General features: G+C 35.0%; 1 protein-coding gene across 3 annotated transcripts in view; it reads left to right on the forward strand.

Moving 5' to 3' along the window:
- The window catches only part of LOC149549184 (Phosphoglycerate mutase family protein), a 145,088-nt gene that overhangs the window by 71,424 nt on the left and 49,432 nt on the right, over positions 1-24,232 (forward strand). For 2 of the 3 annotated variants that reach the window (XM_089792592.1, XM_089792594.1), the window contains one exon: positions 18,305-18,337. The exons of the other annotated variant lie outside the window; for it this stretch is intronic. In XM_089792592.1, the coding sequence (XP_089648718.1) occupies positions 18,305-18,337 (33 nt within the window). The remainder of the gene's footprint in view (positions 1-18,304; positions 18,338-24,232) is intronic. 3 annotated transcript variants of the gene reach the window in all.

Here is a 24,232-nt window from a genome sequence, read left to right on the forward strand (position 1 = left end):
AACCTAATCTAGACAACTCAGGTGCATATCAACCAACCTCAAAAACAAGAAATAGATGTGCACAATTGTACGCTAATACATTTGTGTATTGGTCAGAGCTCTATCACCAAAAACTTTTGAACAGATGAAGGCACATGTTGACATTAAAGAACTCCGAGTTTGACCAAAACAAAGTATGGATCCTTAAATTTAATTGCAATAGCTCCTAGCTGATCAATTAAACACTCAAATGATTACTTTGCTCAATCAACTGCAACCATAAATATAGGTAACATATTCTCAGATGCTTTAACTCCCTAATGCAGTAAGATTTGATTCCTATTCAGAGTCATCTCCAAAAATGGTGAATCTGCACTCTGTAATATCCTAGTAGGATATTTTCCCCCAAACTTCTCTCACAATAAATTTTCGAAACATAAACAGATGAATAATGCAATGCAAACCAACAATATAAACAAGTAGTTTCTCATAAAATGCCTCAGAATATGTTATTGCATTATACATCAGCAATACAATTACCAAATATCAAGTCCGATCTTAAATACAGAAATATAGTCAGATTTGAAATACAGGAAAAAACATGTAAGCACACGTGAGAAATCTAGTGTGACGTTTTCACAGACAATGGAGTTGCGTCATTGTCTACTGGCACGAGGTTCCGTCCTCAGGCTGGATAAAAGCTGAAGCTATCCAATAACTCTCCAAGAGAGAAACTGAAATCTGAATCATAAACCAAGCATGCCCAAAATGAGTCTCCTTCCGTTCTTTTAATTCATCAAGTTGTGACTCTTCAGTTTCCCTTCTTTGTCTTTCATCATCTTCTTCTTTTGTCACCTTTTTACCCCCTTGTTATAATATTAAACTTACCCATATTATTAATTTGCTGTAAACTCTGATAAGCCAATTTTAATATTATATGAATTTAACTTCAAAATTCCTAATGTCCCAAAAAGGGGACATTACAGTCCTTCGTCCTCGAGATTGCTCAGCTAATACTGGGGTCCGATAACCATTTGGTGGCACCACTGTGGCTCAAGTCGGAACCTGACATGCTGTGGTGCCAAAAGTGAAAATGCAACCCAACTAGCAGTATGATCCCTAGATCCAATGTCAATATCTGAATCTTTGTTGCAAGTGTAGGCTGTGCGACTCTGATCATAAATCTTCGGTTGTGTAGCATCACAACATAATCCTCAAAAATGTAAAACATACATCCTGTTAACACCTGGATCCCAGACCAACCTATCAACACAATCTTGGGTGTAGAAACAGATGATTGATGAATCTCCACCCTCTTGAATCATCCAATTGAATAACTAGATGCCCAAGACCTTGTTCATACGCAAGGAAACCAACTCATCATGCCTCAAGATGTCGTTGTCATAATTTGGATCAGCATCAAGGATGACAATTCTGTCACCAATATGTCGTTGAACTGGAAAGGTAAACATTTGATATGGAATATACTACAACATGGGTAGTTCCCACTCATTTGCATGTAGCTCACCTAATCCCTGTAGGTCAAGCCAAATCTGAAAATGTACCACAGAGAACTGGAGTATGTAGAAAGGTAAAATCATCAATCAATAAGTAGGCAGCTGCCATATAATAAGAATTTGGTGATAAATCTCTAGGTAAGCTGTAAAAGTCCTCAGGAAACACAAAGGACAATTCTGAATTATCTGCTTCACCATAAGTATCATCACTAAAATCAACATCTCCATCAATGAAATGATCACCTTCACACATAGTTTTCGAAGTAAAGTCACATGATTCATCTTCTACCTAATGATACGCTGAGATCATGTTACCACTGTTGTAAAAATCAGAACTTATGTATTTGACTTCTTGCTGGTCCTTATGGTCTTCATTAGTAAAATGTGCCTCATTGGGATAGAGAATGGTGGAAACATTGTTATGGTTTTCATGCTCACAAATGGTATTGATTCCTTCAACAATTTGTGCCATCTCTATAGTTTTATCTTTAAGTTCATCTTCCTTGTGTATGGCTGGAATTTAAGTTTGGTTTTCAGCTTGGTATAAAGAGTAATGTGTCATACTTAACTGAAGACAAAGTTCATCTACCTCCTTTTCCTTATCTTCCACATGCTTGATGGCTATATCCCCGTCTTTTAGCAGTTTCAAGTAGTCCAATTTCATTCTTTCCAGTGCCTTTTTAAGAGTGTGAAGGCTTGCACTATTGTCTCCCTTCATTATTCCCTTCTCCTTTTTAATACTTTTAACTTCCCACATGATTTCCTCAATGTTTTAATGGGTGTTATCAAAATGCATTAAGGCTGTAATGACATTTGGTACTGTCAGCTTATCCTCCAGATCATATGTTCCAAAATTGTCAACTTGGAATGGAATTTCTGAATTGTCCTTCAAATCAACTCCTACGATAACATCATTTGCTTCTAGTTATTGTGTAATGACCCCAAAATCGGGGTAAAACAATTGAAATTAAAAAAAAAATTTATTATTATTTTTAAATTTATTTTATTAAGTGGTTTTAGCAATAAATCTACCCTTCATGATTTTAATTGAAATGATATTCAATAGTAAATAAACAATAAAATAAATGTTATTGTAATATTATAACATATTAAATAAATGTTATTATAATATTATGACAAATAACATAAATGTTATTATAATAAACATTATAATTATCATTATAACTAAACAATAAATAATTAAAATAATCTTCAACAATAAATAATAAATATTGTGACTTAATCAAACATTATAAAAATAAACATATTCATAAACAAAGAACATTATAAACATTAAATAGAGAACAATGGTCACGACCACTGCCAACGGTCGTGACCTTTGGGCCGAGCAGGGATATTTAAATCTATTTTATAACCACTCAGAAAGGTAGAAGATTTTGAGGAATAAAAAATGATAAGGGAAGGAGAGGGTCTTGCGGAGGTGTTACAAGACTCTAGACGTGTTTAAAAGGTGTGGCTTTACGGATTTGCCAAGGACGTGAGCCGACAGTGCACATCTTCTTGTTAGTACAGAGTCTACCTATATTGCTACCTATGGTTACCGACAATACAAATGTCTACCTACATTACTACTTAAGGCTACCGACAATACAGACGACTATCTACATTGTCAGACAAACTTTTTCAAGCATCCACTGATCGTCCCGGCACCCAAGTCCAGCATAAGCCATCGTTGCTGCAACATTGAAGATAATAACCCAGAGCTGAAAGTTAAAGAGGAGGGAACTTAAAGAATAATGAGTTAAGGAGGGACTTTTCTTCATAAAGAATTATAATTCCTAATAGGAATCAAGGCAGAGATATAATATCTTTGAAGGTTAGTAAATTCAAATGGCTGAATACATATTCAGATGAAGTGAACATACCCAAGGTAGTTCATAGGCTAAGGAGGAGAGTAATCCTCCCTAAGAAGAATGGATGTATCTGATCAATCATCCATTAGGCTTAACGAGAGCAGTTGTGAGAGGACGTCACTTAGTGGAGAGCTGTTCCATTTTTGGAGCCCCAAGAAGCCCTCCCCCAGGAGCTAAGTGATCGATCACAACCTCTCCTTAAGAAGAAAGTACTAACTAGGATATGAGTGTAAATTTCTATATGCAAAATGTTTTATAATCTCTTTCTTTTAAAATTGCTAAGTACTAACTCTTGTGCAGGTCTAATGGCTAGGAAAGTGTGAGAATATTTTCAAATCAAACATCATGGACATTACATATTGAATACTAGATTCATTCTTATTTTCAGCTGCATCATTTTCAGAGTTTTCCTCCCTCTCCAAATGTATTGTATCATTAACTATCAGGCCATTGTCTTGACATAGTTCATCCCCATGAAGAGACTCCCTTTTAGTGTTGGGATCACCATAGTTTTAGTCAATAATAACCTCCAATTCACCAAATAAGAGCTATGATAATCATTACCATTAACATTAACTGATTCCTTTAGATTGTCTTCATTATGCTGAAGTTGAACTAATGAAGCTTCAACTTTCTCAATGCTGATTTGTACTTTTTGGGCTGATTCTTTTTGCTTGTTATCCCTACAAATGTGACCGAGCGACCAAAGATGCTTGCAAGTAAAATAGATCTGCTCTTTCCTCATTTGGTTCATGCTCATTTTCAAAGATCCTTCAACTTGTATACTTGCTGAAGTTAACTTATGTTCAGTCATAAACTCCTTGAACATGTCAAACTTATGTCCAGTTAATTCCTCCACAAGATTGTAAGCCATAGGTGAGATTATGTTCCCTCTTCTCTTGATAGCCAACAAATCCAATCTTAATGTAATAACCCCAACCGGTTATAACTTCGTCAAACACCAAATTCTTTTATAATTCAGTTGTTTGACATTTCGTCAAACACTTTGCAAGCAAGCTTTGATACCAATGTAATATCCTTTGCCCAAACTGATTGATTTTAGCGCAAGGGATATTGTCAAACACTTGTATGCCGCCTTCCTCTTTTTTGATTTTTTTGTGTTTTAGACTTTTGATATAGTTTGAGTGATGCTAAAAAATTTAGAATGTTCACAAATGATATTATAATACCTCTTACAATGAACTAATAAGCAAGTGCAGTTCTTTTTGGTATTTTCAATGCATATACAAGGAAACTAGACATGAAATGCATACCTATAGCCAACTGACATTTTGACAAACAATTGACATACAACTATTATGCTGATCATATATGCTATTAGATGGACATTTTGTCAAACAAATGGTATGCAACATATATCTCCTTATTTGAATTCATTCCCATGTACAATATTGCTTTGAATTTGCCAAGACAAATGGGCTTACAATAATGTCTACAATGCCAAATCTGATTCTGAGTTATCACTTACAACAAAAAAATTATATGCCTAAGATTACAATGCTAACTACTAACAGTTACAAGAATAACCTGATAATAGTGATGCCCACTGATGGAGATGAAAGTTGCAATCGGAATCAAGCATAAATACTGTAGCGCAACACTGTTCACGTGTACTGTAGCAGCAAATGAAAAAACAAATACTAATGGCTGCCAAAGATGAATCTTCAGGTCTGCACTCGATAGTCCTTCAATATTCTTCAAACCCATTGGTTATTCCTTAACTTTAAACACAAATAGAACTCCAGAATGAAGCTCTCCTGAATGCCAAATTCAGTAGATATTTCACCACCTCAAATGGTTGCAACACTGAAGAATTGACGCTCTCCAATGGCTAACTGAAATCAGAAACCCTTAGTTTCTTCTCCCATGTTCATATCAAATGCAATTGACAATAATTCGATGCCTACCAATAAAGCTCTAGTCTCTATTTATTCTTTTCCTTCATCCTTTTAGAAGGAAATAAAATATTATTTAATTGCACTCTCTAGAAGCTTCCCCCTTTCCAATACAATAATTAGCTGTGCTTTTAGAAAATGCACTCTCTAGAAGCTTCCCCCTTTCCAATACAATAATTAGTTGTGCTTCTAGAAAATTAAATTAAATAAATATAAATTCACCTTTGGATTTATTTATTTATTGACTTTAATTTAATTTATTTCTCCTTATTTCTCCATTTAGCCTTTGGAGAACGAAAAGCTAAGAACTCCATTGAGGATCTAAAAGATGGGGGACATTACACTTAATTGCTTACATATATCATCGTTCTCATCAAGGATCAATGACATGATAGTTTTTTTACAAGTTCTCACATTGTCGAGATGATGTTTCTTAAATTCTCTTAGGAAAATTTGAAACAATTGTCGAATCATTTCCTCACAACCAAGGTCTAACATGGTAACGAAAAATCTGGTTTTTTTTATTAGTTCTAGAATTCTTACCTTCTTTCCACTAGTAGGGGCCTTGTCATAATGTAACCCCTGTAGGCTATCCACAATCAGCTGTAAAACCTTCTTCAAGATGCTATCATTATAAGGAGCAGTAGGAGCTGTTATTCTGATGATTTGACTAGAATTCTTACCTTCTTTCCACTAGTAGGGGCCTTGTCATCATGTAACCCCTGTAGGCTATCCACAATCAGCTGTAAAACCTTCTTCAAGATGCCATCATTATAAGGAGCAGTAGGAGCTGTTATTCTGATGATTTGACTAAGACAAGTAGCAACTGCTAATCTCACCTATTCAAACTAATGCTCCATTAAGCTGTGCTGGACTAATGCAATCATGGAAGGTTGTAAAGCCTAGTTTAAGAATATCCAGTCAGTTTGATCTATTTTAGTTAAACAGGATTCTAGCTCTTCTAATTGTATAAGGACCCCATCCATACATTGCATAGTCTCTAATTGCCATCCCATAATGTACAACTTGTTCTGTACTGCCTTTTCCTTTTGCAGATCCCTTAGCTGTTCACTATGAAAAGTGTCATTAAATTCCTTGGGTAAGACCTCACTTTTTAGATTCTCGATTAAATTTCTTTTGGGATTTTTTTTTCCAAACAGTAAGATGCTTCTGCTATGTCCCTTACCAATTCTGTCCAAAAGAAGCTCTTTATGCCACAAACACTTGCAAATTGCAACTCATAACCTGTTATAGGTGAATTCCCCAACTCAAACTCAGCTCTGCCCTTATCTGAGATCCAAAGTCATTTGAATTCACTCAAAATGTCATAAATATAATTGTTAGAGTGATCATAATGAATGAAGTTTCTAATTTCCTTGAATCCTTATTAGCTCTGAAACAGTCTGCAACCCCAAACCTCACTTACTTGGTACAATCCTTCAAAAGTATCGATGTATTGGACTGGAAATTTTCACTCAACCCACCCAATCATTTCTTCAGAAATTGGCATGAGTGATGACAACATATATGTTTATTGTGGTCTCATACAATCTCTTATTTAATAAGTTCACATATAAATGACCATAGAATCCCAATGAAGTTCACAGTTCCTTTACTCTTATATTAACAATAATACTGCAAGAATTGTATCAGATGGATAGGAGAATGTAGTCCAGAATTACATGCACCTTGTCTGTGGCCTTTCTGTTGAATGCCTTCACAACTTGAATCACAAACTTTTTTAGAGGAACTGCATGCAGTGCCACCAAACTCGCCTCCACTACTGGGGTAGAATTTAAGAAAATACAGTTAGGAATGAACTACAAATATGACCACAAACTAGCACAACAAAAAATCTCCTCCTTTCAGTACTCAACTCTCCTTAAACCTGTAATTTTATGGTGAAGTTTGCTTCAACAATAGCTCTAACAGATGATGTTATGAGATACTCTTGTCTTTGGTATTTCAAATTCACAGACAATGTTACTTATTGCTTGGAAGAAATGTTACAATACACTCCGTGTGACTTAGTATATGAAATTTCTCTATAAGTAACAACAATATAATCTTGGGCAATGTATTAGGCTTTCCCAACAACATACATGATGTTTCCTTGTTGGGTAGTCACACTTGTCACGTCTCTTTGCGGTACCTACAAAATAATGTTCAAAGTCCTATCTCCAAGTATTTTCCTAATTGCATTGGTTTCAACAGCAAGGGGAATGATAGAGATTGACTTTAAGATGACGGTGCAATACCAGTCCAGTTCTAAACCACACTCTATAGCGAATGATAACTTGTAATTGACAATACCCAAAATGGTGAGTAGCAAAGATTCTCTGACTAACTTAGAGCAAATGCTCATTTGTGGTCTCATCTTCGCCAAGAAAGTTAATGTCTCCAGTGCCGAGGAAGAAGGGGATATTATCCAAGTGACTTGTCTCCAACGTTATGGGATTCTGAGTCGGTTCTATTACTCCAAATATCCTTACTTTGTAATGCTAAATAGCATTTGGGCTGAGCAGAAGTTATGACCTAGAAAAGCTATGCATATCACTCTTAGCTCTCAGGCAAATAACTAGGTCGCAGATTGAAGAAGAAACAATGTGTGCATATGAACTTCCCCTAGTATATTGACTTCACCACTGATGTGCGAACATTGCCTTTTTCCATTCCTCCATGAGAATGCTTAATCCGGCTCCCTCTATGAAATGTAAGAATAGATTGATGGCGATTAAAAACTACTTCAGATAATTGCGCTTGAAATGAAGACACTAGGATTTTCGAAAGCCCAAAATATTGACTTGGTCCATGCTTGCGGCAATGATAATCTATTTGTTATGGTCTTGATGTAGAAGAAATTCCAGTCACCAAACTATAGTTCTTTAGCATATATTATTCAGAACTATTGTAAACGTATTCCACAACCAAAAACTGCAATAGATGCCTCTTCGTCCACTATTCCCATGATCTCCATGTTACAATTTTCCCGCCGACTCTACTCATCGACCATCAATTGTTGAAGTCGATGACTTTAACACTTCAAGCTACTCTTAGATTATATTTTGCTAGGAAGTTCAAAAATGTCGTCTAACTTGCCTTACCATTTCTTACCTAAGTTGCCGATTTGGGTTTAGGGACGGATTTGGGTTCGGGGTTCAGGTTTGTGGGTTAGGGCAATTTTTTTTTCCCATTTGGGTTCGTGGGTATATATATATGCAAAAAAAAAAAAAAAAAGCCTCACATAGTTGTAAAACTAACTTACTAAGTGATTTCATAGTATGAATATATCGATGTTGATTATTGATCAATGCCAAATGTCAAAGATAAACATTAAATACTCACTCATTAATCTATGTTAATGTTGTAAATAAAATCATACATTGAATTACTAAAATGCAAAGTGGAATTTCAAAACATAGACTACTTCATCGGATTGATAAATAATAATCTAATTTAATAAAGTTTGAAACATGGTGATAAATGAGTCATTGACAAATGTTTAATAGTTTATCGATGATCATAGACTCATTGTATCAAAGATGCAAATGCCCTTCAAGGGTCAAATGGGTCATCAAAATATGAGGGATCAATGGCTTCATCCTCATCTATATCATTTTCCTCATCATTGGAACCTAAATCGGTTCCACTAGCCCTAGATGCAACCACATCCTCCTCCTCGTCCTCAACATCTAGCAAGGCAATTCTAGATATATCCTGGACGGTCATATCCAAGTTAGAAGTCTCGAGTAGTATATCCCACAACTTCTCTAGCCTCTTCTTATATCCTGGATCCTTCAATGACAGGAGGTGCCAATTGTTGTGAATAAATACCAGGTCCTCTGCTTTCTTCGAACCCAACTGGTTACGCTTCACTAAGTGGATAAAGGAGTACGTACTCCAATTCCGCTCAGTAGTAGAAGAGCTTGCAACCTAGAGAGACAACCAACACAATTTAAAAAAAATTAGAAATTGTAATTTTACAATACAATAGGAATTTAAGAGTGCTAATTTAACAAGTTAAGTGGCCATAAGAAAAGGAAAAAAAACTTAAAAACATACTTGTAACAAGATCTTAATGGCAAGAGATTGGAGGTACATGTAACTTTGCGCATGTAAGTACCACCATCCAATGGCATTCATTCTACTTTGGTCATTGATTGCATCAAGGTCTGCATTTTTGCCTGAGACAAATCTACAAACTCTCTCCTAACATTCGATGCCACATCAGGATCACTAAAGAGCCTGCTAAATACCCTCTTATACCCAATTGCAACCTTAGGATCTCTGTATGGTGCCACTTTGCCAAGAATATAAAGTATCTCACTACTATAATACTTGGGAGAAAGTGCATATGCCAAGAGGTGTAAAGGTGAAGTCTTTTTGTTTAAGCGATATAGAACAATTTTCTTCACTTTATGTACAAGGTTTTCTTAGGATGCTGCTCTCTCCTCAGAATGACCTGGGATGTCAAATGATGTACATGTAAGTTATCTTGATGTAGTGTTAATAACTTGATTAAAATAAAAAATAAAAATCTCTCAATAAACAGGGATAAAGTATTGTATAAAAATTTAAACTTAACAATTTCATTCTTTCTAGCATGGAGTCCATGGCATCATATATGTCCTCCAAACAAGGCTCATCAGTGTCAGAAAACCGAAGCATAGACATGATGGGCTTAGTGAGTTCTAATACATGTACCATCCTATTCCAAAAATCATCACTCAAGATCATATCCTTTATAGTTTTAGCCCTTTCTCTATCGGTTTGCTTCCATCCATCCCGTTTGTTGCTAATAACCATTTGTTACAATGCTTCTTTCACCCTCACAAGTCGTCTAAGGACTATTGTGTGTGAAGCAAACCTTGTTTTAGCAACGTATTATCATGTTAATTCAAATTGTAAGTTAATATAATAACACATTTCAAATATCAAATATGTAAACAACACAAAAAAATATGTATTCAATTATGCAATTATGTAAAGTATGACACAAAATGATAAATGAAGCTAAATAAAGTTTAAAATATACCTTCAATAATTCCAAGCGGGAGAAAGTTTTGAAAATTGCTTGTGACATATGGTGGTTTGTCAAAAACATTTGGATCTCCTCACCCTCCTCATACACTTTTTTCACCCATTCACTTTGGGTGCCAATTGCTTTCATCACCAAGTTCAAGGATTGGATGGTGCATGGTGTTCAAAATATATGCTCATATTGTGCTTCTACCAAAGCACCTGCAACCTTACAAACTTTAGCATTGTCTGTTATTACTTGGACAACATTGTCAACTCCCACGGACTCTATGGATTCAATGAGAAGTTCGGCAATAAAATTTTCATCTTTTACCTACCCTTCACAATCAATCACCCTCAAAAAGATTGCCCCTTTGGGGCAGACAACAATTACATTTATTAATGGACGGTTTTTGCAATTTTTCCATCCATGAGAGACAATGCTCAACCCCGTTTGGATCCAAGAATCTCTTATTGGTTTGAGGAGGTTTTCCACATTCTTTCTCTCATTATGCAATATGGTGGTTCTCAACTTTTCATATCAAAGGACTGAATAACCACAAGGTGCTTCATTTATTGCTTGCACCATCTCTCTCTAATAAGGTGATCTCACTAGATTGAATGAAACACCATTCGTAATGAGGCAACGTCCAACCTTTATGTTAGCAATTTCTCTCTTTTCATTTTGAAATGCCTTATCTAATGGGCCTCTCTTGTGGGATGAGGGTGTTTCTAGTTCATCTTCATCCGTAGATGGGGTTAGGTAGGAAGGGATGTGGTCTAGTGGTTGTTTGAGAGGGTGGTGTTGGTGGTTTTTGCTTTGCTCTATTCTTTTTCGCCTTTGACACTAACCTATCAGCCTCTTGTTGTTCTTTTAACATGTCTGCTATTTGAGAAGCGGACAACCCCTTTTTACCTCCCTCCGGGGGCCCCTCACACATGCTAATCCCTTGACCTGTTGGGCCTATCAAATGATGTTTAACCCGATATTATGAGCTTCTATATTAGCTTTGGCAAAAATTGCATTTCCATATATACCCTCCCCCTCCAACACATTACTCAATTCTTGTTGTATACTTCCACAAGGGAGAGCTTTTATCAATTTTAAATCTTTGGGATTCCTCCCCACCTATTGAACTCTGACTACTCATTCTATGATTCTTGCAATCTATTAAAAAAACTAAATTTTTTTTTTTTTAGAATTTATACAAAACTTAATAAAAAATTAGAACAATAAAAAAACTAAAAACAAAATATGAAAGAAGCAAAAGGAAGGATCAAATTCATACCTGGAACACTCAACACTGATTGAGACTCCATAAACAATCTCTACAACCTTCTCTTCAAACTTGCAAAATGGCCACACCAAAATGAGAGAGTAAAATGAGAAAGCAAATGAGAGATTAGATGAATGAAAACTATCTAATATGCCTTCCTTTAGGGTTTGAAGAAAAAATTTATAAAAAAACTCATTTAAAATTTTTTTTTGAACCACTTTATGGCCCCACAAGCCGCAGGTCCTCTCGGATTCACTCGAGTCTACAATGGGTTAGGGTAGGGTCCCTGTTTGGGACTATGGGTCCGCCCGGGTTTGCGGACCCGCGTGGACCCACAATCCCAAACAGGGATCCTGCCTGGACCCGGGCTCGAATCTAAACCTGGATGAATTCGGCCCTGGACCCCAGCTCTAGGGTCCGAACCCGATAACATAGTTTCTTACTCCTAAATAACCAACTGCCAATAATATACTTATTAGGAAATCTCGATGGTCCAGAGATTTAGCTTCTTCTTGTTAGAGAAGATGAAAGGACACTTGTCTTCCTCTTTGTTACTCTAATTAAATGTTTATCCTTGTTGCTATGATTCTTGTCAATACATAGCTTTTTCAGAAAGGTGATTTCTATGTGTTTATGCAATGACCGATGTCGAGTCTCTTTGCACCAATAAGAATTACTGCCCAAGCATATGAACATTGTAGAAAATGACATTTCCTTTTTGGGCAACTTAGTTTTCTCTATGGTAGAAATATTTCATAAGCCAAATATGTTAATGGGACCCCACTGAGATAAATTGTTTATGTCAATAAGACTATTGAAATAATAGTCTCCACCACTAAATAGAATATTAATTCTCCTGTTTTGATAATACTCTCCTGCTAATAAATCCCAGGTGGTACTATATATTTTCAAGTAATATAAGTCTTCTATTTTGATATTTATCGGTCTTGGAAACAAGTTTTATTAGCTATCAAACCCTTCTCTCCATCTGTATGTTATACGCAATAGGATGGTAGGTTCAATAGCTCTGATACCATTGTAATATCCTAGTACGATATTTCCCCCAAACTTCTCTCACAATAAATTTTCAAAACATAAGTAGATGAATGATGCAGCGCAGACTAACAATATAAAACAATAGATAAAATCCCTCAGAATATGTTATTGCATTATACATCAGCATACAATAACCCTATGTTCCCCCAAGTTTTTGGGACGGGGACAATAGGGGATAGTGGGACGAGTTTCCAAGACGACAAAAGCTTTTGCTGATTTTGGAGACGGGGAGGGACGACAGATGGAGACAACTATATAACAATAGGGGAAATTTAAATATATAGATAATTTTAGAACTATGTATATGAAAACATGGATAAAGCGTGTACTTATACATAATAGAACCTTAAAATATAAGAATCAGTAAAATTCATATGCCAAATTTTTGTTACTTTAAGAGTCAAAGTCTAATTTGTTCTAGAAGTCAATGTGAAAGTCCTTTAGGTGTTCCTGAGTCTTTGAGATGTTTCTAGGACAGGGACGACTGAAAATATACCGAGGACGCATCCTTGGGTAACGCTACTGTTGGGTGGATATTTTGCAATTGACAGTTTTGGATAAAAATCTAATCGCAAAATAGGATGACCAGTCACAGCATGTGAGACAGAGTCTCTCCTACCTTAAAGGGAAGGCTCCCCCTTCTCACTGTTTCTTGGATCAACTCAAGGTAAGCAAGAAGTTGAGAGATTTTATAAAATGGGTGTTACTAATATCCTTTCTTCTTAACTTTCAATAAAGAATCCACTTACTCATGGAGCGAGTAATGAGCAAGGTGAATCTCTAACTACACTTATATCAAGAGCTGAAAATAGTGATATCGATAAACCTTTACTAACTCAAAGGCTAGCTGAAAATGTATTGGTTTGGCTCTAAGTCTGATTGTACTTTTATATGAAAAAGCTTTACAATTAGGGCACAATGACTCTTAAAAGTAAGAATAACTTAACAATTTTGCAAATCAAGAAATAAGTATAAGCTACAGACAAAGCTTTTAGCTATATATTTCCACAACCGCTCCTAGTCAAAGTTTCGGCTCTAATTGCTTCTTAAATCACCATGCTCTTTTGTTGAATACACAATAATAACATGAATAAAGAAAATAGGCACAAATTACAGTCAAAGCTTCTAATTTGCTCTATCACAATTGCTTCTAGTCAAAGCTTCAAATTCAATTGCTTTTTTTATTCACTTTTTTCCCAAATTCATATTACACAATCAAAGTTATGCTTGCACAAATGTGGTAGAGCTTTCTTGCATACAACAAAAGATGATTTTTACAATGACGGGGCACTCCTTTATATAAGCATAGGAGTTGAGAAGAAGGTGGAGGAAAAAGTGGGAGCAACTCAACCAACTTTGACCTGGTTTAACTAAAAGAGAAAATATAGGGTTACATGCAACTACACATGCAACTCACATTACATCTTTACATTCACATGCAACTTGCACTACATCTAATTACATCCTTTCATGCAATGCATCATCTCCAACTACAAACATGAAAGAAGAAGAAAGAAGATTGAAGAGAAGGAAACAATCCTAGGGATTGTTTTGAAGGGCCTTGTACTTGACGATGCAATCTTGAATGATCATAGGATTGGAAGTTACTGTACTTTGTACTGCTACATTCACCTTCATAACCATGGTGTTGCATTTTTTGATAACCTCTGACTTTGATGAATTGTCTGTTGTCATTTGAAAACTAGATGTGATTAAGCTTTTCTCGCTCAAGTTGTCGTGAATTCTCCTTTGTAGATTGACACATTTTGGATTTTCTGACACTTTGAAAACCTTCTTGATGATGTCCGGATGTAAACTCGAACTAACTTTCCATCAACACCTTTAACTCTTTTTTTTTTTTTTGAAGTGCTTGGCGCATGAGAATGCATGCAAATGGAGATTGCTGATTTTCAAACGTGACTTAGGGTATTTAAGATGTTATTACATGAAAAATGATTACATATAAGTGCAACATGTAATGAGGAATGGAAAGTGAGATGACATGCAAATGCGGATGGAGGATCTACTTTACATGTAAGTGTAGGTGATGGATGAGATGTAAAGCATGGAATGATGCCGAAACATATGTTTTCTTATGAAGGTGCAAGTGCATATGGAAATATGGAAATACAATGTAACTTGATGCGAAGTGAACTTTATAATCGTCTTTGTAGGAAGGAGAAGTCAAAACACATGGAAAAACATGCATATGACATTTTTTGACCTTTTAAAAGTGACTTTTAGTCAAAAATAGGTTTTGGAGATGCAATTACATGTAAGGCATTTCGTGTAATCGTGTTGTGCGAGTGAATGTGGAAAGTGAGATGAGTGAAAATGGAAGTGGAAAATGGGATTACATGCATGTGTAGATGGTGAATGAGATGGAAAACATGTAATTGCATTTGTCAGATGAGATGTGAAGTGTTGTGATATGGAAAGATGGAAGTGAAACGTGATGATGTTTTTGCATGAAGTGAAGCAACAACAAGTTCTTGGGAAAACTTGTAACTTCTCCAAAGTGGAGAAAACCGGCAAGCAAGCACACAACACAAAAACTCAAAAGAAAAAAGTACCTTTGGAAAGTGACTCAAACATGTCAAGATGCAATGCACTTCAACACACAAATTCAAAATTGGAACTTGGGGAAGAACCAAAAACATGAAAAAAGAAAAAAACATCAGTTTTAAAGGAAAAATGCACTTTCCATGGCAAAGATTTCAACGAGTTGCAATCATTAAGCAATTACATGCATAAAATCAGCAAGATAAGCATGAATTAAAAGCAAGAAAGAAAGAGTCCACTTACATGTGCCAAAAATGAAGGGAAAATATATTCCAATGTTTGAAAAATTCTTCAAAAATGTTTGAATCTTTCAAACTTTCACAAATTCGAATGGGAGAAGGCAGCAATCAAGGAGAAGTTGGTAAAAGATGCCAAAACGTGCCCTTAAATCACTCCAAGATCCAATGTTTTGAAGAACATATGCTTGGGACGTTTTTAGCAAAAAACTTGTTTCTCCATGATGCAAGATCACAATGTTTTGGTGTTTAAACACCAAAATATGCATCAATATGTAATGCAATCCCAAAAAGAAGCCAAATCGATTTGCTTTGGAGCAAAACATGGATTTATTTGCTGATTCCTCCAAAAACGTGCCCTAGATGGGAGCTTCCAAAAACGTTTTTTAGCTTGTTAAATCCATTTTGAATGCAAGAAAACTCATTGCCAATAAAAAACGCCTCCAATGGAAGAAATCTCATGCAATTCCATTGAGAAAATCTTTACTTATGATCAAAATTGGGTTGTTGGAGGGCAAAAACATGTTCTTCAAAATCAGACTTTTTGAAGGCCGTAGCATATATTAAAACATGTTTTTGGTCAAAACTAGACCTTTTTGGGTCACTTGCATGTTTTAAAATATGTATCTCATCAAAATCACACTTTTTGGGGGAGGATGCATGTTTTAAAATATGCACATAAGCAAAATCAGACCTTTTGAGGGAGAATGCATGTTCTAAAATGCAGCTCACTTTTTAGATGTAAAAGCATAAAAACTTCACTTTTGATGTAGTAGCATCAAAAAGGTCCACTTATGATAGAATTTTGATGTAATGACATCAAAAAGGTCTACCAAAATGAACTTTATATGTTGTGACATGTAAAATGTCCACTTTTGATTGATTTTACATGTAATTGCATATAAAATGTCCATTTTTGAAGATTTTAAGTTATTTAATTCATTTAAAATTATAAAAATTTTACAAAATGGGCCATAAACAATATTTATCTATCATATTTAAAAATATAACATATAAACATCATTTTAAAAGTAACATTTAAATAAACATTTGATTTAAAAACCAAAAATTAAACTAGAACTATATAGTTATATGGTTACTTTAAGTGAAAAATTAAAAAGTAAGTCAACTTAAAATTATAACATAAAGTGCGCTATAGTTACTTTAAGTTAAAAATTTAAAGTTAAAGTACCTTAAAAACATAATAAAAAGTGAATATAAGTTATATTTATTAAAAAGTGAAAGTCAAATTAAAAATATAATATCATATCTTTAATTCGTGCTGTTGCACCAAAAATGTCCACTTTTGAGGCACTAAAACAAGCATATCTCTTGACTAACAACTCCGATTGAGCTCTAGGTTGGACCAAATAGAAGGGAAAAGCGAAAGGCATGACATGAGCAAAACCAAAGGACAAAAAACCAACAAGCGCAAATTCAAAAGCAAAGAACGAATGATGAAGGCTTCAAAAATCAAACAAAGGCTCGACAAAAAGCAAAACGAAAAAGACTTGGCGAAAGCCTTCAGTAAAACAATTTGATATACGAATTGAAATGGATGGATCGATCAACATTAAGCAATTGAATATCAAATTCAAGCTTAGAGAAATGCGAAACTAGCTTGAAAAAGTTTCTTGCTGTTACCAACATTTTGTGGTGACAAAATGCAAGACAACAACTGCAATAACCAAATATCAAGTCCAATCTTAAATACAAAGATACAGTCAGATGTAAATATAGGAAAGAACCTGTAAGCACATGTGAGACACTTGGTGTGACGTCTCCATGGACAATGGGGTTGTGTCCATTGTTTAATGACACGAAGGTTTCTGTCCTTAGGTTGGATGAAAGATGAAGCTTTCCAAATAACTGTCCAAGAGAGAAACTGAAATCTGAATCATAAACCAAGCATGCCCAAAACAAGTCTCCCTTCTTTTAATGCATCAAGTTTTAATTCTTTAGTTTCCTTCCTCTGTCTTTCGTCATCTTCTTCTTTTGTCACCTTTTGACCCTCCCTTTATAATATTAAATTGACCCATTTTATTAATTTTCTTTAAACTCTCATAAGCCAATTTTAATATTATATGAATTTAACTACAAAATTCCTAATATCCCAAAAAGGGGACATTACACACTCCCAAACATTGGTGGAGTCACTCTCCAAACAAAGATGATCACCTTGAAGGCTAACACATTGATGGGTCACTTTCAGTGGTGATACTCACTCCAAAATCAGGTTGTACTAGATATTGCCATTGATCATCTCCACTAAAAAATTGGGAATCAATGTCCAGAATTGTTGAAACTCAAGGTTTGGAATCAAGAGACATCTAAATGGTGCTTCATCATCAAGATAATTAAGTGACCTCTTTGTTTTAGAACTTGCAAACTTGGCAAGTAGTTGCGATCAATTCTGGAAAATATTTTACGTGTGCTTGAACTTGTGACTTGAAGGAAATGCATTCCAGTGAGTTCACAAAAATTCACCGCAAATACTAGTGACTATCCTACCATATGAGTCTGGAAAGCAGACTTTCCAGACATGATTTGCGTGTATAGTGGCCAAAAACATATGAAAACACACTGAAAATCCATGATTTTTTTGCCATTTCTAAGAAAATTCATGCATGCCATTTCTTTTCACAGCATTTGCAAGTTTTCTTGATTGAATTTGTGCAAGTTTGAAGCAGATTTGATGACCAAGCTTGTGCTATTTTGAGATTTTAGGCAAGAATTCTTTTTCTTTTCCGAGTATTGAAGAATTTAATTTCTTTTCAAAAATGTTAAATTTAGGTATGTAAACATGTTTCAGAAGCATTGAATTCAATTTGCATAAATTTTAATGCTGATATAGGCTATTTTTTACAGAGATGCTATTTTTCTCTAAGGTGCAGTGTACAGGTATAAAAATCTAATTATTATGCTTAAATTATTTATTGCTATTGCTACATATCTACATTATAGGGTAAGCAAATGGAAGAGATCATTGGAGACTGAACTGTTATAAATATGGTGTAAACAAATGCAGATCAGAAGAACTAGGTGACTTGCTCACTGCTGGTAAATTTGGTGTGTCTTGTAGGGAGAGTATGGAAGCAAGAAAATCAAAATCAGATTGACTATTAAAAACCTGTAGTTATGGTATTTGTCTTGAAAATTTGAAGGCCTTGATGAAAATTGAATTGCAGATGATTTCCACGAGAATATTGAGAGCTTCTTTTGAAGATCTCAACTAAACTATTTGTTTCATCCTAAAATACCCTTGGGTTTCTTGGATAGGGGAATCGGGAAAGAGGTTTCTGGGATGGACTTTTTTTTTTTCCCACAGCAGGGGACGGCAATGGGGACACCTATCTAAAGATAGGGTATATTTGAAATATATGGGGAAATATGATTATTTCAAATATATTCATATGATACAACAATCATCATAGCAACATAATAACATTGAAAAATCTAAAATCAATGATCATTTGTTGAATTGCCATAGAACATAGCATTGTAGCAATTTAGTTGAAACTTGAAATGAGAGTTCAAAGAATCAAATGAGGTCAAATTTCAATTTCATACATTTATAGACATAATTCATTGAAAATTATCGTATCATATATTGAAATGCCCGGAGACTACAAGTTTCAACAAAATGAAAGTATCATATTATATATCAAGATTCCATTATCAGCATCAATGTATCATTTAATGTCAGAAGACCAAAGTCAAAAAGAAAAAAAAGGTGCATGTTGCTGCCTCTAAGCTTGATCCATATTCGTGTCACTACCACTATAAGCTAGAGTCTCCAAGGTTGTATCATCCAACAGAATGCCAAGCAATCTGTGCAGCATGTCGTTGCCATTAATTTGAGTGACAACTTCGGAATTAATATCACATCGTAAAGACGGAGTCATTTGATATCCTAGATTTCGACGATCCCTAAGTCACAGAGCTTTATGCACAAACACTAACTTCTCTTCTTGTCTAAAGGTAAGCCTATTCCTTTTGATGGAGTGGATAAGGCCATATGTAGTTCCCCTTTACAATGAAGGAACTGGCAACTTGTGAGAGGAGACAAATGGCAAGTGTTCTCAATTCTAGCGCATCTGACCTATGTCATTGCCACCATTTAATAGGGCTTTTTTGTGCCATTATTGCTTTGTCCATTTTCACCTTTGGTGTCTTAAAGCTTGGACCTTTAAGGCTTGAAAAGGCAATTCATTGCTCATGAAGTATACTAGACTGCTTAGTTGAATACATCTTTTGAAGGGTCTTCATCAACCCTTGTCTCACCTTAGCATCATCACAAGGAGGGGACCTTCTAGGCTTGGGCTCATACCATTTTAGATTTAGTCGCAAAGGTTTCCATATGAAGTGGAGTGTTCATAGCATTCCACTTCCACATGACAATTGGCTTGCCTAATATACTCCTCATATAAGTCCAATTGCTTATCCTTAGCCAAACTTACCTCCGTCTTTTGAATCGTGCTGTCAATAGTCTCATACATCCCTGCACGGCTAGGAAAGTTCATATTACTATATCTAATAACATCGAAAACAATGGAGATGGTGGAGAAAACATATTCACCATAAGAATAAGAACAAAATCATAATTTTTGTAATTAAATAACTGTAAATCAGAATTTTTCTAATTAAATTAAAAAAAAAAATCTGAAAATTGAAAGAATATATATATTTTTAATTAAATCTGAGAATCAACAATGTCTAACCTCACAATGGACCACCAATCTTCATCAAGAATCCTCTGTTTAATGGTTTTTCCTTTAGGATTGTTTGCATTAGGCCATCTATTTCACTTTGAATGCAATACCATCATTTGTAGAGCATCATGCACCTCAACCATCCTGTTTGAAAAAAGAAGAAGTAATTGGCATATCTTGTCTCTACAGGTTTGTGAAATTCCTCATTGAAAACATCTTGAAGACTGAGGTGTGGTGGTTGCAAATGAATATTTGAATATTTCTTCTTTGTGTCACACTACATTTTCCCAATCCAAATTCCCCACATCCTTCAATGCATTGTTTAATTTATGAACACAACATGGAGTCCAAAATGTTCTTGTAAGCACCCTTTATAACCAAATCAACCAATGTGCGCACACGTGTTGAATCAGTGATCACCTGAAGAACATTTGAGGGTCCGACCTCCTTTATGGCCTCTCTCAAAATGCTAAACCAAAAATATGCATCCTTGCATTTTGTTGAACAATCACTAGCTCTAAATAAATAAGAGCCACCTGTGCATGTGACCTTGATGTTGGTGAGTGGCCAATGATCAATATCACTCCACCCATCCATCACAATGGACCAACCTCCCTCCATCACCAATCTCATCGTTGAATATGCTTCGTCAAGGGGGTAGTGTGTAGTTTATGATTTACAAGGTGTAAAATTCCGTTTTTCCTAGCCTTAACTAACAACTATCATATAATTGAACAGAGTTATTTTTCATATTCATGAGCATGGGACGGTAGTTATATCAGCTATTTTATATGTTCATATGAAAGAGATCAACGGTTATAATAGATTAACAGAATAATCTTAACTAACAATTGAAAGAGCTTTCATCCATCAAATGCAATATATATAACCAGCATCATAACTAACCATTACTTAATGGAAGGAGAGATCATTTTCTACTAGGTTCAACTGATCAAAACTGAAGAAACTATTTGCAATTGTCACATGATAATTTCATAATTAATTGAAGTTGAATAATATATAAAAGAATAATACTGATAACTGTGAAGGCTTAAGAATGCAGATCTTGACCTTGTTTGATGCAAGTCTTGGCATTTGGTGGAGAGGAGAAGCATTGTCAGGGGCTTAAACTCCCAAATGTAGACCTTAAGCATTCTCACACAATCTCAATTGAAAAAGGCCCTCCCTACCTAGGATTAGGTAGAGGACACCCTTGCCTTACCACTCAACATCTTGGTGTTAGAGTGTTAGCCATACAACCGGCTAGGCTATGAAGTTCTTCTCATCAGCCCATCTATCCATCTGCAAGCCACCTTGACCTCTAATGATAGCAACAAGTATTGCCACTAACCTACCTTGGCCAAAAACAAGACTTATACCCATTGATCACCATGAGATGATTTTAGTCTATAGTTATTTGCTTATATTCATTTACTGCTTTGTCTAGTATTGATTATTCATCTTTGTTTTGCAAGTTAATTTACATAATCATTGATTATCAGACCATACCCTCATCTCGACCTTGTTGGTCATCCTTGATGAATCTTGGTGTGGTTGTCCATGATTCTTAATCAATTCTGTTTACTACAGACATGATTTCTTGGCCCAACCTGGGCTTTTAACAGATTATAATTGAAGGTTCATTGGCATTACTTTTTTTAATTACTAAATCTCTGATGGTGCTCCTTTTCTTACCTCAGAGACATAGGTTATGCTCCTGTGTAAGAATTGCATAGAGCTGAAATGTTCCTCTTTTATTATATTCTAAAAAGAAATTATTTGCAGCTAAATAAACATGTTGATTTATGTACTTTAACAATCATCTATGCAAACATAACATCCAAATTCAGACCCTAGTCCCTCCGGCTCTATTCATGGCATCATCATTCATTTATGCTACGTGCATATATACTCAGAGCCTATATTCATAATTAAAGTAAGAGATATGTAGAAAGGATGCACAGCCTGATTGGTAATAGTGGGTATGGATACCCTCGGCTATTAGTAGAAGCTTGTAATGCCAGGGCGGCTCCTTGAATGTAGTAGAACATGCCTCTATTGATATGGAAGCAACTACAATTTGCAAGCACTCTCCAGTAAACATTCACATATAGGGATAATAAGCACTAAAAATAGAGGCAATCGCAGGTTATATCAACCATGGTATGGATGCAACTTGCAGCTAAGAACAATGGCAATATACTGCAACTCGTAGATATAAATCAACGGAATATGGATGCAAATACATAGGTATACTTTTTGCTGCTGCAAATCACAGATACAAAGGATTGGTACAGACACAATCTCACATATATGTATGTATGTTGGAATACAAACACCAGTGAGAGGGGGGGTGAATCAATGGTTTAAAATACTTTTCAAAACTTGAAACAATTACAAGTTATAAAATCTAACACATGAGCAAGATAGTTAATGAATACCAAAGTGACACAATATTTTAACGTGGAAAACCCCTTAGGGTAAAAAAAACACTTTGAATCTGAAACTTTATTGTCCAACTTGGAAAAATCTTTTAGAGCTACAACTTTGGGAAGCACCAACACCCTGTTTTAGAAACACAAATTTCAAGGAACACCAATCCCTTATACCTGAAGCACCAACTTCATGAATACAAGAAGTACCAACTTCCAAAATGAACAAATGAGATATAAAATCAAAGGATCATCTCTATTACAACACAAATTATGAATCACTAGTTTCAACTTCTTGTTGAAAACATAATGCAGGATATACTTCTATTCTCTTGAAAACATCCAGTATCCAAATATATTTTCCTTTTCCATTAAAAGATCTAATCAAATACTGATATGAATGAATGAAGATGCAATATATAATCCTTTTTCTACCTCTAATAAACTTCTGCTATGAAAATCAAATCACAAATATGAAAATAGAAACATAAAGCATTACCCTCTTCTTTGTTGTTAAAAATCTGCCTGCAAATTGTTCGGTCTACAAGGAATTCCACACAAATCTTGCAACTTCTGTCAAAACCACCTGTTGGATATTTTAGAGGAATGTATCCTCTACTTATAAGCCAAGAAAGTTGAAATTTTGGAGGTAGGTGCATACCCCAAACTTCCATTAGACCAAAACCGCTCAGAATTGTCATAACAATTTGGGAACTACTTCTGATAAACACACTTTTTCCCTTTCTGTCCATGTGTTATGCAAAAACTAACAAAGACCCATTTTAGCCAACCCAAAGACCTTTCCAAAAAGGTATGCTAGTTGGGTTATAAGCAATAAAATACCCTGTCAACTTTCTAATAGACCAAAACTGTTTTTTATATCTGTTTTCTAAACCAATGTGAACATTAAGTGTTAATTGTATAACACTTAAGTGTTTGTCTTGAATATGTTTTGAACAATATTGAAGGACATCAAATAAGATAATTACATGATGTTAAGCATATCATATGCTCATTATAATTGCATTATTGACATCAATGACAACAATCAAAGACCAAATACCAAGGGTTCAACAATATATCGCGGCACTATGAGTGCAAAGTGCTGATATGAAACCAAAGTAAAAGTAATCGCATGTCTTAGTATGCAGGCAATATGTAGATAATAATAGAAATCACAGATAGATAATGAGTCGCAGATAGCAATATGAAATCACAGATATGGAAGTGCCCTTTGCTATGAAGGCAAATCGCAAGTACATAGGAGGCTGGTTGCTCAAATGCATGTTCGATACGCTCTCTTGAAAGTGGAGTTACAAACAAGATAAAAGAAAGGTTCCAAAAACATGAGTTACATTCAAGAGCCATGCAATTAAAAGGTCGCTAAAACAAATAGCTAATTTAAACAATATCAAAATAGGCCATCGGAAATTATAAAGGCCCGATGAGAGAATTATAATAAAAAGGCCGATGACATAAAATAGTAATATTAAAACAATGCCATAAGGCGGAATTATAAATTGCTCTCAAAGTTTTAATATAAGGATACCATCTTGTATCCACCTTTACTCGTATTTGCATATACACATACGTAAATGTACGTAATATTCTAAATACACGTACTCTTGTATACATTATATTTTAAGTAAGCA

Source organism: Cupressus sempervirens, chromosome 7, assembly GCF_028749045.1.
Source record: "Cupressus sempervirens isolate cs-2001-9-10 chromosome 7, ASM2874904v1, whole genome shotgun sequence".
NCBI lineage: Eukaryota > Viridiplantae > Streptophyta > Pinopsida > Cupressales > Cupressaceae > Cupressus > Cupressus sempervirens.